Source organism: Hemiscyllium ocellatum, chromosome 43 (genome assembly GCF_020745735.1).
Source record: "Hemiscyllium ocellatum isolate sHemOce1 chromosome 43, sHemOce1.pat.X.cur, whole genome shotgun sequence".
Lineage (NCBI taxonomy): Eukaryota > Metazoa > Chordata > Chondrichthyes > Orectolobiformes > Hemiscylliidae > Hemiscyllium > Hemiscyllium ocellatum.
The window spans coordinates 33,429,947-33,445,841 of NC_083443.1; the positions used below are offsets into that span (position 1 = coordinate 33,429,947).

A 15,895-nucleotide genomic window follows, 5' to 3' on the forward strand; every position below is an offset into this window, starting at 1 on the left:
TCCCAGATATTGACTGGGAGAGCTATAGCTCGAGTTCATTAGATGGGTCGGTGTTTGTCCAATGTGTGCAGGAGGGTTTCCTGACACAATACGTAGACAGGCCAACAAGAGGTGAGGCTATACTGGATTTGGTTCTAGGTAATGAACCAGGCCAGGTGTTAGACTTGGAGGTAGGTGAGCACTTCGGGGACAGTGACCACAACTCGGTGACTTTTACTTTAGTGATGGAGAGGGATAAGTGTGCGCCGCAGGGCAAGAGTTATAGCTGGGGGCAGGGAAATTATGATGCAGTGAGGCATGGCTTAGGATGTGTGGATTGGAAAAACAGGCTTCAAGAGAAGAACACTAATGAGATGTGGGGATTGTTCAAGGAGCAGCTACTACGTGTCCTCGATAAGTATGTACCAGTCAGGCATGGTGTAAAGGGCCTTGTGAGGCAGCCGTGGTTTAGTAAGGAATTGGAATCCCTTGTGAAAGGGAAGAAGGCGGCATATGTAAAGATGAGGCGTGAAGGTTCAGTTGGGGCGATAGAGAGTTATAAGGTAGCCAGGAAGGATCTAAAGAGAGAGCTAAGAGAAGCGAGAAGGGGACATGAAGAAAAGTCTTTAGCTGGTAGGATTAGGGAAAACCCAAAGGCTTTCTATAGGTATGTCAGGAATAAAAGGATGACTAGGGTAGGTATCGGTCCAGTCAAGGATAGTAGTGGGAAGTTGTGTGTGGAGGCGGAGGAGATTGGAGAGACACTAAATCAATACTTTTCATCAGTATTCACTCAGGAACAGGACACTGTTGCTGATGTGAATATGGAGTCACAAATGATTAGAATGGATGGCCTGGAAATATGCAGGGAAGAGGTTCTGGGAATATTGGAGAGGATGAAAATAGATAAGTCTCCTGGGCCTGATGGCATTTACCCTAGGATCCTATGGGAAGCTAGGAAGGAGATAGCAGAGCCATTGACCTGGATTTTTATGTCGTCATTGTCAACGGGAATAGTACCAGAGGACTGGAGGATAGCGAATGTGGTCCCCTTGTTCAAGAAAGGGAGTAGGGATAGCCCTAGTAACTATAGGCCAGTGAGTCTGACTTCAGTGGTGGGCAAAGTCTTAGAGAGAATGGTAAGGGATAAGATTTATGAACATCTGGATAGGAATAACGTGATCAAGGATAGCCAGCATGGTTTTGTGAAGGGCAGGTCGTGCCTCACAAACCTTATTGAGTTCTTTGAGAAGGTGACTAAGGAAGTGGACGAGGGTAAAGCAGTAGATGTTGTGTATATGGATTTTAGTAAGGCGTTCGATAAGGTTCCCCATGGTAGGCTAATGCTAAAACTACGGAGGTATGGCATTGAGGATACATTAGAGGTTTGGATTAGGAATTGGCTGGCTGGAAGGAGACAGAGGGTAGTAGTTGATGGACTATGTTCATCTTGGAGTGCAGTTACTAGCGGTATACCACAAGGATCTGTTTTGGGACCATTGCTTTTTGTTATCTTTATAAATGATCTAGAGGAAGGGCTTGAAAGCTGGGTAAGCAAGTTTGCGGATGACACAAAAGTCGGTGGAGTTGTGGATAGTGAGGAAGGAAGTGGTAGGTTACAGCGGGATATAGATAAGTTGCAGAGCTGGGCAGAAATGTGGCAAATGGAATTCAATGTAGCTAAGTGTGAAGTCATTCACTTTGGTAGGAGTAACAAGAAGATGGATTACTGGGCTAATGGTAGGCTACTTGGTAGTGTGGATGAGCAGAGGGATCTTGGTGTCCATGTACACAGATCTCTGAAAGTTGCCACCCAGGTAAATAGTGCTGTGAGGAAGGCATATGGTGTACTGGGCTTTATTGGTAGAGGAATTGAGTTCCGGAGTCCTGAGGTCATGTTGCAACTGTATAAGACTCTGGTGCGGCCTCATCTGGAGTATTGTGTGCAGTTTTGGTCGCCATACTATAGGAAGGATGTGGAGGTATTGGAACGAGTGCAGAGGAGGTTTACCAGGATGTTGCCTGGAATGGTAGGAAAATCTTATGAGGAAAGGCTGAGGCACTTGGGGCTGTTCTCATTGGAGAAGAGAAGGTTTAGGGGAGATTTGATAGAGGTGTATAAGATGATTAGGGGTTTAGTAAGGGTCGACACTGAGAACCTTTTACCGCTAATGGAGTCAGATGTTACTAGGGGACACAGCTTTAAAATAAGGGGTGGTAGGTATAGGACAGATGTTAGGGGTAGATTCTTTACACAGCGGGTTGTGAGTTCATGGAATGCCCTGCCAGTAGCAGTGGTGAACTCTCCTTCTTTATGGTCATTTAAGCGGGCATTGGATAGGCATTTGGAAGTTATTGGGCTAGTGTAGGTTAGGTAGGATTCGGTCGGCGCAACATCGAGGGCCGAAGGGCCTGTACTGCGCTGTATCTTTCTATGTTCTATGTTCTATGATAGAGCTGGCATTGCTTCCAATCACAAATTGAGGAAGAAATGGCCATCAGAAATTTATAACTGGGAATCTTCTGACCTTTTATGAGGATCATATAAATCTGGAAGTAATTGACAAATTAATACATGTATTACGCACAGCTATTGGCAGAGTCACAGGCATTCATTAAACACATGACAATTGTCTTAAAAGAGAGTGTCAATCTTGCATCTTTCACAACCTCTGGTGCTAACACTTTGAGCTGCCTGTGTGATTGTTTTTGTCGGAAACTTTAACCAGTTTGTACACAGCAGGCTCCCGCAAACAGCATTTTGGTAAAACCCAAATACGGTTATCTGTATTTGTGATGTTGATTTGAAAATATAAATCCCCAGGACATGGAGATAGTTCTTCTCTGAGACAGTGCTGAAGGATCATTTACATCGTGTTAACTTGATGTCAAATACTATGCAATATATCATCTCCCTACCCTCTTTACCATTTCAAAATCAAAGCTTATAAATGGAAGAAAGTTGCAATCCATTATTATCCCCTCTTCTACATTATTATTTCAATGACTTCAAAGCTGTGAGAAACTTTTCCTCTCTGCCCTCTCTCCTCCTATCCATTACAAAGTTTAAACCCCAAGCAACAATTTATTTTTATTTTTTTGCTTTTTAAACTTTGCTGACTCCAGTGCGTTTTGACTTCTCAATATTAATGTCTAAATGATTAACTAAGGGGGTGTTGGAGAGGTAGATAAGGAATGTAACACCCTGCAGAGAAATTAAGTTTTATCAGGGCTAGTTTTTGTTTTACAGCCAGTTTCAAGGTTAAGGCTAGTAATGAGTACAAGATGGGAATAACATCCCACTGTTGCTGGTCCATAACTCTCAGTGCACTTAAATAATGTGCTTTATCTGTAAATCTAAAACTCCAATTCATTTAAACATATGTCAGATACTCCCTCGATCTACATCAACAAGTAAGCCCTTTGAGACTCTCTGTCTCTTGGTGTGGAGGAAGGAAGCTATAGACCTTGTCAGAAAAGTTCAGATAAATGCAAAAAAGACTGATGCGCTCAGATTTAAAAGAGTTTGAAAATGGCATTCAAGTTCCGCAATGGACATCGGACAGTGTTAGGTTCTATCAATGTGTTGCTCAATATTTTATATTTGGTGAGAGGGATGTGTACATTTATGTTAACTCTGGAAAGGAATTTGCTGCTAAGATCTGCCAAGCTAATCTTCAAAACCTTAATACAGAAAAACAATGGGTGCATTTCCCAGGAGGTGGTTATATGGATCAGAATGTATGATAGCATATGTTTAAAGTTATAGGTTATTGTCATTGGCTAACATTTACTAACATTTCAAAACTTGTTCTTCCTAAATAAAAAAGGCTTATCAAGGAAAATTTGAAAGCTGTTCCTGCTGTCTACTTATTTAAAATTTATTTCCAGCGTGTTTCCTGCCAATTGTACCTGTTTAGTTGATAACTGTGCTCATTGACAGGGCGATTTACTTTTACACAGTAAGTTATATGATCTGGAACGCGCTGCCTGAAAGGGCTGTGAAAGCAGGTTTGACTGGGAAGTTTCAACAAGGAATTGGGGAAGTAAGTGAAGGGGCAAGTGTTGGGGAATGGAAGAGTCTAAACTGTTAACTGCAAGTCCTCAGTTGTTTCTTGTGACTTGATTGTGGTTAAAGAGGTTTGAAGGAGCACTAACTGAATAGTAAGGAATTTGGTATTGTCCCATCTCCAGGGTTGTCTATTATCAAACTTTTCCAAAACTTGCTTGTGCTGACATACGATGATATTGTTATTAATATTGATTCTGAAGCAAACCGGGAAACGGTTCCGTTTGTGAATGGCATAGTAATTATGACATTCAAAGAACTTTAATCTTATGAATTCATCAAAAGGTTTAGTCTCTTGAGAGACCGGCTTTGTTGCCATCCGTTGTAATTACCCTCATGGCAAACCTTTCATGTAACAAATGAAACCTGGATATGTACTTCAAACAGATATCGAGTATTTTCTAAATTTTGAGTAATGAGGGAGTATAGGGAAACAAAGAAACTTGGGCTCCACATATTTGAATCTTTGAAATAACTTTGTGGATACACAAAATAATCAAAAAGGCTAATGGAATGTTCTCCTTTGTCTCACGAGGATTGGAATACTTGGGGGGCTGTGCATATAATTTCCTCTCCAATCTGGAATGCTGTGTTGGGCTTTCAGCACTAACCTTCTGAGAGGATGTCATGATTTGGAGATGCCAGTGTTGGACTGGGGTGTACAAAGTTAAAAATCACACAACACCAGGTTATAGTCCGACAGGTTTAATTGGAAGCACACTAGCTTTTGGAGCGACGCTCCTTCATCAGGTGATTGTGGAGGGCTCAATCGTAACACAGAATTTATAGCAAAAATTTGCAGTGTGATGTAACTGAAATTATACATTGAAAAACAATCAATCTGAGAGTGTTCACCTTGATTGGGATGTAGCATAATTTGCAGATGTTAAAAGCATTTGATAGGCTAGATAAATAGAGACAATTTCCTGTGGGGGAATTGAGGGGGCATCCTTTAAGGAATCAAGCCATTCCACTCAACATCAAAATTAAGAAGGAATCTTTGACAAAGGGATTAATGGAAGTTTGGTACTTGCTCCACTGAAATGCTGTGGGTGCCCATATTTGAGTTTTCATTGGATCTTTTTCTTCAGTAGGGTTGCCTTGGAGCTCATGTGTGTACATGGAATCGAGGGGCAGATCAGTCACGAGTTAATTCCATGGGGGTGGAGGGGGGCAGGCCCAAGTGGGCTGACTGGCCTCCACCAATTCCTGTGTGATTCGTTTTCATTGTACAGGGGATCCCCAGTTTACGAATGTATGACCTAATGTTTATACTCATGAACGTCCTCCCATGCAGGGCCGTAATTTTAAAGATCCAACCTAGGAACATTTCCTCCACATATGAAAGATGATTTATACCGTCCTGCATTATGTTCTGATGTGCATCAAGTTAACGAGTGAATAGACTCAAGAACAAACTATTCACAATCCAGGCTTTGCTGGCTTTTTGCCTGTAACCAACACAGAGAATATTGGAGAAACTCAGCAGGTCCAGCAGCACCTATGGAGAGAGAGAAACAGAGTTAATGTTTCAGATTGTTATGAGACTTCTCCATTATGTGGGTTTACTTCTTCACAAATGTTGCCAGAATCGCTCACTTTCTCCAGCAATCTCTGTGTTTATTTCAGATTTCCAACATCTGTAGTAATTAGCCTTGGTTCACTATGGTCTGAATGTGGTTTGAAAGAGAATTTAAGTTGGTCACCAATAATTGAATCATTGTTGGACCATAAGATAACATTTACTTAGAGTTGGCTTAAGGTGGATATTAAAACCTCAAACTGAGTTTTCTTTTAAATTGTGGTTATGCAGATTAAAAATATCTCTGTTTAAAGTCAAGCTATTAGTACCATACCATGACAAACAATAATTGTTTGCCAAATACATAATAATTGAATGCTTTGAACCCAATTCAAATAAAACCAAAATAAGACTCCTGTTTATTGAGAATAAACTTTAAAGTGAAAAACTGTTTTCTCAGTGTTAGATAAAGACTACCATCTTCAGCTCATCTAAAATGTTCAGAATGCAAATACTTACTATTTTAATTAGTGCATTTTACAAATAACCTGCAAAGTATACGATTCAATTAATTTTAAAACTTTTCACAGGATATATTTTGATTGTTTTGCACATGATATAAAATCATTGACTAGATTTTTACTGGAATTGTAACTCAGTCATTGGATTGGAACGTTATTGCTGCCCCCTGGAGGAGCACATAGGTAGCAAACATGTATTTCCCCGTATTAGAGAGTTCATTCCCAACAGCCTAGGAAGTAGGGACTGAAGTAAGCCATTTGATTCCTGGGGACTGCTGTCCCATTCAATAAAATCTTGGCAGGATTTCTACCTCAATCCTTCTTTCATGCCTATGGTCATATTCTCTTCATTCCCAGAGTGACCAGAAGTTAAAAATCACACACCAGGTTATAGTCCAACAAGTTTATTTGGAAGCACTAGATTTCGGAGTGTTGCTCCTTCTTCAGATGGTTGTGGAGTGTAAGATTGCAGGACACAGAATTTATAGTAAATGTTTACAGGGTGATGTAACTGAAATTATATATTGAAAAAAGTCCTGGATTGTTTATTAACTCTCTCATCTTTTAGAATGGGCATATTGGTTTCAGTTCTTTCATATGTAAATTCCAGAACTTTCTTAAAGTTAAATTCTCAAGTGAACTTTCATAGTAGGTGCCATGTCAGCCCAGATAATACATTGAAGGTGTGAGGAGCCCTGTGTGAGGCTGTCTGTGCCCCAGTGTTCAGACTGATTCTAATCTAAACAAAATGATTTAAGAATCTTACAGTTCATGCAGGTTTTGAGCAAAATAAAATGTAATTCTGCAAGTACAAATTCACCCCACAAACTTGTGTGTTCGTGTGTATGTGTGGGGAGGGTATGGATGTCTGTGTGAGAGAGTGTGAGTATGCGTGTGAGTGTAGAGGGATTTAAGTCAGTGAGAGGGTGCATCAGTGTGGAAGTATATAAGAGAGAGCTTGCATATGAGAGAGGGTCTCTGAGAGTGTATGGGTCTGTCGGAGTATACGTGTATCTGTCTATCTGAGAGTGTGTGTGTCTCTGTGTGTGTGTGTAGTGCAGTGGGGGTCACCCGTAGTGTGACATGAACCCAAGTTTGGTACCCATGGGGATGGCCTCAACCAGGACCTTGGGTTCATGTCACACAACAGGTGCCCCCCCCCCCCCCCCCACACACACACACACGCATACACATACACACATACTCCTATAGACATATAGCTCAGATAGCTGCTGGAAGGGAGCCAGGATGAGAAGGTTAGTTTTGAATTTGGGCAAGCTAAGAGATGAGGCTTCCCTTCGCACCTTGCTCTGTTGGAAGGGCTTTCAATGTCCAAGTAAATTACTGGAGGTTACATAGAGACACCACACAGAAGCTGGCCATTCGGCCTAATCACTTCATGCTGCAGTTCATTGTCCATATGAGCGAGGATGATCTCACTCAGTTTCCACGTCCCTTTATCCCCACCCAGAAACACCACATACTTAAACATTCAGTCGTCCTTTGGCTCTTATGCCCATCATTCCCATCCTAGCCCTCTGTTTTGCTACATTTCCCAGTTTTATATCAGCTGAAGGTTTGGATGTTCCATCCCTGGAAAACTGGACTGTATTCCACACAATGAGCCTCAGTCTGTGCAGCATCTTGCTGTAAATAATAACTGATGCTACATTCACAGCCCCTGGCTTGTACGGAGGAGCTGCTTCTAGATTAGAGTGGTGCTGGAAAAGCACAGCAGGTCAGGCAGCATCGGAGGAACAGGAATATCGACGTTTCGGGCAAAAGCCCTTCATCAGGAAAAGAAGCAGGGTGCCTGCAGAATGGAGAGATAAGTGAGAGGGGGGTGGGGAGAAAGTAGCCACCGGCCTGTGGCCCAACATTTCAACTCCCTCTCCCACTCTGCCGAGGACATGCAGGTCCTGGACCTCCTCCACCGCTGCTCCCTCACCACCTGACGCCTGGAGGCAGAACGCCACACCTTCCGCCTCGGAACACTCCAACCCCAGGGCATCGATGTGGATTTCACCAGTTTCCTCATTTCCCCTTCCCCCCACCTCACCCCAGCTCCAACCTTCCAGCTCAGAACCGCCCTCATGACCTGTCCTACCTGCCTATCTTCCTTTCCACCTATCCACTGCACCTTCCTCTCTGACCTATCACCTCCATCCCCACCCCCACATCTCTATGCTACTTTCTCCCCACCCTCACTCCCCTCTCATTTATCTCTCCACCCTGCAGGCACTCTGCCACTATTCCTGAAGAGGGGCTTTTGCCCGAAACGTCGATTTTCCTGCCCTTGGATGCTGCCTGACCTGCTGTGCTTTTCCAGCACCACTCTCATCTAGACTCTGGTTTCCAGCATCTGCAGTCACTGTTTTTACCTGGAGGAGCTGCTTCCCCATTGGGACTGAATGGCCAGCTCTCATTGAATTGTCTCCTATGCGCTTCCTCAGAGCCTCGCCTTTTGCAGAGCATGAGGGCTGGGTTTGCAATGCAAGGATTGCCTGAGGAAGTGGGAGATGTAGTTTGAGGCATTGTATTATTACTCTGCACACAGGCAGACATTGCCCGTGTCCGCTAGGGGGGTGCTGGCAGTGCTGTTCAATTCCTCCTGCAGCCTCCGAGCTGGCGTTCCCAAACGAGCAGCCGCTTTGAGGGATGGTCACCTCCAAAAGGCGGAAAGCAGTCAGCATCAGCCCCAGTCAGTATCCAGGGTCAGACTGCTCCCTTTTCAGGGCGGGCTGGGCTTGGTTATGCGTCCAGTGTATCGACTGCTACAGAACACCCTCCATTTCCAGAGGGACGAGGTAGGGCTGAATTCATGTTTAATCGAGAACGGACTTCACGACAATCTGACGAGGGAGCGCCAGGATTCTGCATTTCTCCTTGAAGCGTTTTTAAACATCGCAGTTTATTGGCGAGGGATGTCTCGATTCACGGATTCTCCTGGGATCCTGTTCTGAGCTCCTGCCTCTTATGATCATTTGCCCTCTCTGGTTAAATGCTGTCCCTCCCCTCTACTCCCTTTCAACTTTCTCCCTGTCCCACTTGGGGATGAGTTTCCAAAGTAAAACCGAGGTTTGGGAATTTTTTTTGTGGTAAATTTAGTCATTTCTGTCCAAATAATCTGGGTCTGGGGCTGAGCTCTCCTGAACCTTCTTTCTGAATCCCAAAGAGCTCTGTGAGAGACTTTGTTAGTAATTTTCTGTATCTCTGGTTTTCCTTTGTGCTCCATTTCCTCTGTGACTGTGTGACTTGTAGCATTAAACAAATAATATTTAAGCAGCATTATTCAATCCTCTAATTTATAAACAGTTCCAAAAGCCAATGACAGTTTTGTGGTAAAAGTGCCGCGCCCCCTGCAACCAAAGGGGGGCAGGGAAGGAGCATTTCCTTTCACTGTGCTTATAATGTAATTAGCTCAAAATGAGGGGAGCAATTACGATTTTTGTCCATCCAGTTAGTGACTGGCCATTATCCCATATCCAGACCCCTGAACTGCAGGATGCTGCAGATGTCCATATGTTGGAACAATACTGCTCAGGGACAGACTTTGTGAACATGCAGCCAAGAAAATTTGGTGTTCTCTCAACCAACTCTATCCATCCCACCCCTTTCTCCTTCTGTTTTTATACGGTCCTCTCTAATCACCCCTCCACGCCCAATATTGGTCTCAAGCTCAATGTGGTGTCTTTGTTAAGCTTCACAGTTGTGTTGTGATGTTACCAGCGCTGAAAATGTGTTGCTGGAAAAGCGCAGCAGGTCAGGCAGCATCCAAGGAACAGGAAATTTGATGTTTCGGGCATAAGCCCTTCCTGGTTATGTTCCTTGGATGCTGCCTGACCTGCTGCGCTTTTCCAGCAACACATTTTCAGCTCTGATCTCCAGCATCTGCAGACCTCACTTTTTCCTCTTGTTATGTTACCACTCTCTGTCAACACAGATGGTGTTGGCCAGTCATCAGAGCACAACAGAATCAATGTGGAACATTCAAGTGCTGGAGACACCCCCTCTCCCCTGTGGAAGGTTGATTTGAATTTTCACCAAGTTCCAATTTGCGGCATAACTGTATTGGAAACTCCCTCTTTCAGCGGGAATGTTATTTTGGAGATTGTAGGAGCAAATTATTCCAGATGCTGGAATCTGTACTGAAAACAACAAATGCTGGAGATCGTAGCAGGTCAGGCAGCATCCATGGAGAGAGAGAGAAAGAGAGAGAGAGCAAACTAACATTTTGCGTCTTGCAATGTTAGCTTGTTCTCTGTCCTTGATACTGCCTGACCCGCTGTGACCTCCAGTATTTGTTGTTTTCATTTTGGTATTTCTAGTGAAAGTAGTTTTCATCATTGCAATGTTGTGTACAGTTGATGTGTTGATTAGCTTTGGTGTGGTCTACTTAGGATTGTGGATTGGAACAATCCATCTAATGTGTGTTTCTCCTTCCCTCCTTCAGTGCATCTTCTGACTGTTTCCCCATTTTAGGTAAAAATTTCACATTAAGCTGCTTGGAGATGGTACTACCCACTTCTAGAGCAGGTTGGAATTGAACCAGGCCTCCTGGTTCTGTGGTACCATTCCACAAGGGCCTCATATTAAGTAACCTGCTTGTTCAAATATTTTATTAAGCAACCCCTTAACTCCTTAAGACCACAGGAGATAGGAAGAGGAGGAGGCCATTCAGCCCCTCAAGCCTGGTCTGCCATTCAACAGCTGAGCTGACATTCCTTTTGTCCACTTTCCTGCCCTATCCCCACAACCCTTGATTCCCCAACTGATCAAGAATCTACCTTTCTCAGGCTTCAATATTGAGTGTCAATAGCCACTTAGCAGACATTCTAATGACCTTTGGTCTGAAACATGTCATTCAAACCTTCCTCAAGGCTTCCAGTATTAATTTATTCCCTGCCTTGTTACTTAATTCCATATAATTTTTCATCACCCATCTCCTGAAACCCTTTCTCAGACATCCCAAGAAGAAAAAGAAGTTCTTATGTCATGACTTATGGCCAAGAAAGGTGTTTCCTAACGCAGGAGAAAGGATCTTCTTCGGAATTGCCTCTGCTAATAGTGGGAAACATTCCCAGTCAGCCCTGCTTTGTGTGTCATTGTGACCCTCCGGGTACGGGCTAGTGACCTGTTACAGGAAAATGTCACTGTGGAAACACATGTAAAACACCCCCACTTCCAAATGCACAGCTTGATAAAAGAAAATAAATATTTGTGTATCAAGCTTATAATTTAAGCATTCTTTGTCAACAATTTAAGCTTTCTGCTTTAGTTCCTTGCAACCCTATTTTTAACAAACTTTATAACATCGTCCCAAAATCTCTATTCCTTTGAAAATCATACTGCTTATGCATAATTTAGCTCTTGATTTGATTTCCTATTTATCTACCTGGTGCTGTTTAAGCCCAGTAGCTTGCCTCCTGTCCTAACAGGCCTCTCCTGTGATGGTCTCTATTCTCACTCAGAGTTGATCCCCTGATTTGTGTCATTTGTAACATTTCTTCTGTATTCCACATGCAAGCCATTCATGTTTAGGGATAGCACATGGTCCCTGGCAGATTATACTGACAGGTTTTCAATCATCCATTTCCTCTGCTGCTCTGCCTTTTCATGTTCTAACATCCCATGATCAAAGCTACTTTGGTCCTTGATATTCCCTGTCAACCTCTTGTTGGTATTTCATCACATTTTAAGAAAATTCATATCTACATTTATTGTATTTCCTTGACCATGTACCCAAGTAATTGTGCCAATAATTATCACAATCTGATTTCTCTTAAACTTGCTTCATGAATCAGTCTTGGAGGCAAAATCCACCCTATATCTGATGCAAGGAAACCACTTACTATCTACGTAGAGATTAAATCAGCTCTAGTTCCTGTCAGGTGGAGAGAAAATAATAAAATCTACTCCTGGTTGCCACCCTGTGAGAGTCGATAAAGCGTGGTGCTGGGAAAAGCACAACAGGTCAGGCAGCAAGATAGTCAATGTTTCAGGCATAACCGTCATCAGGTCACACTTTATCAACTCGGACTCTCCAGCATCTGCAGTCGTCACTATCTCCCAGTTGCTAAGTTGTGAACACTGCTCCAACATCATTGTGGATCTTTGGGGCTGGTTTAAATTCAATGTAAAATGAACAGGTTTTGACCTGTGCTGCCAAATGAATCCAGTTAAGCTGAAATAACCTTTTGGAATGATCGACATTTTGCTTGAGCCTCATTTATGAGTTGTGGTTTTTGTGGATGAGCCCAATGCCTGTGAAACTGTATCAGAACTCCAGTCAATGATTTCAGTAAAGGAGAGCATCAGAGTCAGGGAGGGGAAGGAAAAAGCATTGGGAGTTGCTTAAAAAAAAAGGTGGACAGTGATAATTGGTTGGTGTGTGAACTCTGATTGGTAGAGGCGTTGCCATGGAGAATGGACCAGTTAATGATGATTTGGAGCACTTCAGCAGATCCGGGACAGGGATGTTGTCCAGGGAAGATGGTGGTGTGTTGAAGTGGCAGGCAACTGAAAGCTCAGGGTCCCTTCTACAGACACAGCAAAGGTGGTCTTCCAAGCAGTTACCAATACTGTGTTTCACCGCCCCAGTATAGGCGAGACCACATTCCGTGATTCCATGGAAAGGTCCCGATGGGAGATGCTGGAAATGAAGGAGGAACGGATCTGGGTGTACCGGAGGGAACAGTCCCAAAGGAATTCTGACAAAGGAAGGGAGGGGAAGATGTGCTAGTGACAGCATCCCACTGGAGGTGCCAGGAGTGGCAGCTTTGGATGCGGAGGCAGGTGGGATGGAATGTGAGGATCAGGAGCAAAGTGCGGGAGATGGATTGGACACAGCCAAGGGTCCTGTCATTCACAGAACCCACACCGAATGAATATACTTTGATCAGCTTCTCATTTTTTTCAAGATTACCCTTGTACAAATGTGACAGTTCACAGCCATTGAGCCCTTTTGTCCAAGGATCCAACAGTTACAGGAAAAGTTTAAATAGCACCTTGTTTTAAACTCACCTGCTGATTTACCTCCAACTAAACTGTAACACTAAGAACTGGAAAGGTGCCAGAGGTTGTGAACTAAGCTCAGCATGTGCATAATTACATCTAATTTTTTGTTATCTAAACAATAAACAAGAATTTTATTGCACATTTCCTCAGTGAGGGGAAGTTGCAGTTCTAAATATTTGACTTGGTAAATGGTGTCGAGACTTCATTTGTACAGGGTGTGGTTACTCCTATTGGTAATAAAATAATAAAACTGTAAAAATAAAACAATGTGAGGATGTTATTTAGACTGGAAACATTTAACAAACAGACCATTTTCAAATTCCGGCCAGCTGTCTGATTTATGACATTAGGGTTGGACCTCACTTCTCAGGAAGAATAACTTGTCGGGAATCATTGTGCAGATTAATCTCTTTGGGGAACTTTCTAAATTTCAATAATTTTCTTTTTTGCACAAGTCAGAGACCAGTTCTACTTCATAACTCAAGGGCCAGTGATAGTTCTGTTGATACTTGCTCTCTGAGTTCAGGAGGTTGGAGGATCAAGTTTAACTCCTGAGGAAACATACTACAGCTCAGTACTCAGGTTCACCACTGAAGGAAGTGCTACGCAGTTGGACATGCTGCCATTCAGATGAGCAATCAAACTCCCTTTCAAAGGGGAATATAAAAGTTTCCATTGTACAGTTCCAAAATGGAGTTCATTCAGGGATCAATATTTAACTCTTAATCAAATTATCTGGCCATTATTACATTACTGCTTGTGGGAGCTTGCTGCATTTACTGTATTATAATGGGTCAGTAACTCGGTTTGTGGGAATAATGGACTGGAATGTATGTCCTGCTCATCCATGACGCTGTGCCCTGGGGACATTGGGCAAAGCTTTATGGAAAATACATTGCATTTAATTTTAATTGTTATACACAGTGTTATTTTCAGATAATTGATGCAAAGCTGACGTGTTTGTTGTGAAATGGAAAATAAAAATTAAAGAGCTTTGAGCAGTATCCACTCAGCAACTTGTGTGTTCAGTGACATTGCTATTGTGTGAATGGTTTCATTTCAGCAACTGTCTATCTAAGGGAGTGTTGGAGAGGTGTTTGGGATGATTTATATCTTCACAATGGGAAACGGTTCCATAAGAGCATTGAAACCTGAAGAAGCCAACGTATCCCCCAGGCTGATGGAACCCACTCTGGAGATTGTAGAGAATCTCAGAAAGAAGATCCACAGCCTTGAGGAGGAACTGACGAGGAAAGATGATCAACTGAAGCAAAAATCAGAGAAAATAAAGTTCCTGGAGAAAGAACTGAAAGGAAAACTTTCTCAAATCAACAAACTGCAGGATGCGATTGGCTATAACCCAGTTCCCATGGACCCCACTGTCAGCCAGCATCAGAAACTGGTCAGTGTCATTAACGAGGGGCCAAGGCGGTTTGCACAAGTGGCAACGGAGATTCATCGACGGCTCAAGGCCAAAGAGGGGGTGTCTGCGGAGCCCACTTCCCGGAATTATTACTGCCACAATGTTCAGAAGTTCTCCATTGAACAGATTCGGGTCCGGAAGGACTCCAGGTGAGCAAGCTTTGGGGAAAACATGTTCACTAAGCACCCAGATCTGTGTTAGGTATATACCCCTCGATTCCACCACCCCCCATTTAAATTCCTGCTGTGTTTATGCCTAAACTACCAAATCCATTTGCCCCATTTATAATCTCAACCCAGTAACACTCAGTAGCCAGTTCACAAGGATCTAGCAGAAACATTCATCCCTCAACCCACATGATGAAAGTAGGCTCTCAATATTTGATCCTTTGCTGCTTTGAAGAGCTTGCTGTTGGCAGTTGGCTGCAGTGTTTCCTGCAGGACAGGATGTGACGACACTTCAACAAGTAATTCATTGGTGGTGAAGTGCTCTGGAGTATCCAAGGTTGTGACTTTCTGTAGAATAGAAAAGGGAAAGAAGGGACTTGAATTTATATAGGACCTGTCACAACCCCAGGACATCCACAATCATTTTCCAGCCAATGTGATATCCTACATTATGAGCATTTATTCAATTGTGTTTGTGAATGATGAATGATGGGTTGCTTCATTCTGGGAATGTATAACAAGAGCACCATGGGTTCATGCTGGTGACAAACTCCTTTCCCATGTCAGTACGTGTTAGTAAAGAGCCTACACCTCACATTCTGTGAGGAAGAGGAGAAAGGGGAGATAGAGCAAGTGACCAGCTGACTGCCACATGTCCTCATCTGACTGGCTTCAGTTCCCTCTCTAAGCTGGGACAGTGAGTCAAGGTGCAATCGAATGAATTTCTCCAACTGTACAAAGAAATGAGTTTGAAGCTAAGTTTCAACCCAACAGAAGAATGTACCTGTGTGTTGTGACAAAGTGTTGAACTGGTCTTCATAGCAAAGATTAAGAGATGAAAGCATTGCTGGTTCAGTTGGTGCTGCTCTTACTATCGAGTCATGCATTTTTTATTTCAAGTTCCTCTCCAAAGCTTCAGGTTAAAATCCATGCTGTGTTCTGATCCTGGCTGATGTTACAACTGGACAATCAAACCTGATGCATCATATTTCCTTTTACTTAATGTGATGGTGATTCTCTGAAATATGGAGCAAAAGGCTACAGATTTTCATTAACAAAACCATAGAAGTTTATTACACATAAGAAATTAAAACATGCTATTGAAATATGGAACACCTTGAAAGATCTTAGTACAGACACTTAACAAAAAATCTCAGCTATTCCCCAACTCCATCACTTCACAGCGATTCAAATCTA

The 15,895-nt window shown here is 42.9% G+C and overlaps 1 protein-coding gene across 5 annotated transcripts in view; it reads left to right on the forward strand.

Moving 5' to 3' along the window:
- Window positions 1-8,772: 8,772 nt before the first annotated feature.
- The window catches only part of LOC132835099 (cGMP-dependent protein kinase 2), a 52,729-nt gene continuing 45,606 nt past the window's right edge, over window positions 8,773-15,895 (forward strand). For 3 of the 5 annotated variants that reach the window (XM_060854408.1, XM_060854409.1, XM_060854410.1), the window contains exons 1-2: window positions 8,773-8,898; window positions 14,172-14,680. In XM_060854408.1, coding sequence (XP_060710391.1) covers window positions 14,211-14,680 — 470 coding nt within the window. In that variant the 5' untranslated portion in view covers window positions 8,773-8,898; window positions 14,172-14,210. Of the gene's footprint in view, window positions 8,899-14,171; window positions 14,681-15,895 lie in introns of those variants that run through there. The other 2 variants (XM_060854413.1, XM_060854412.1) reach the window with 2 other exon arrangements.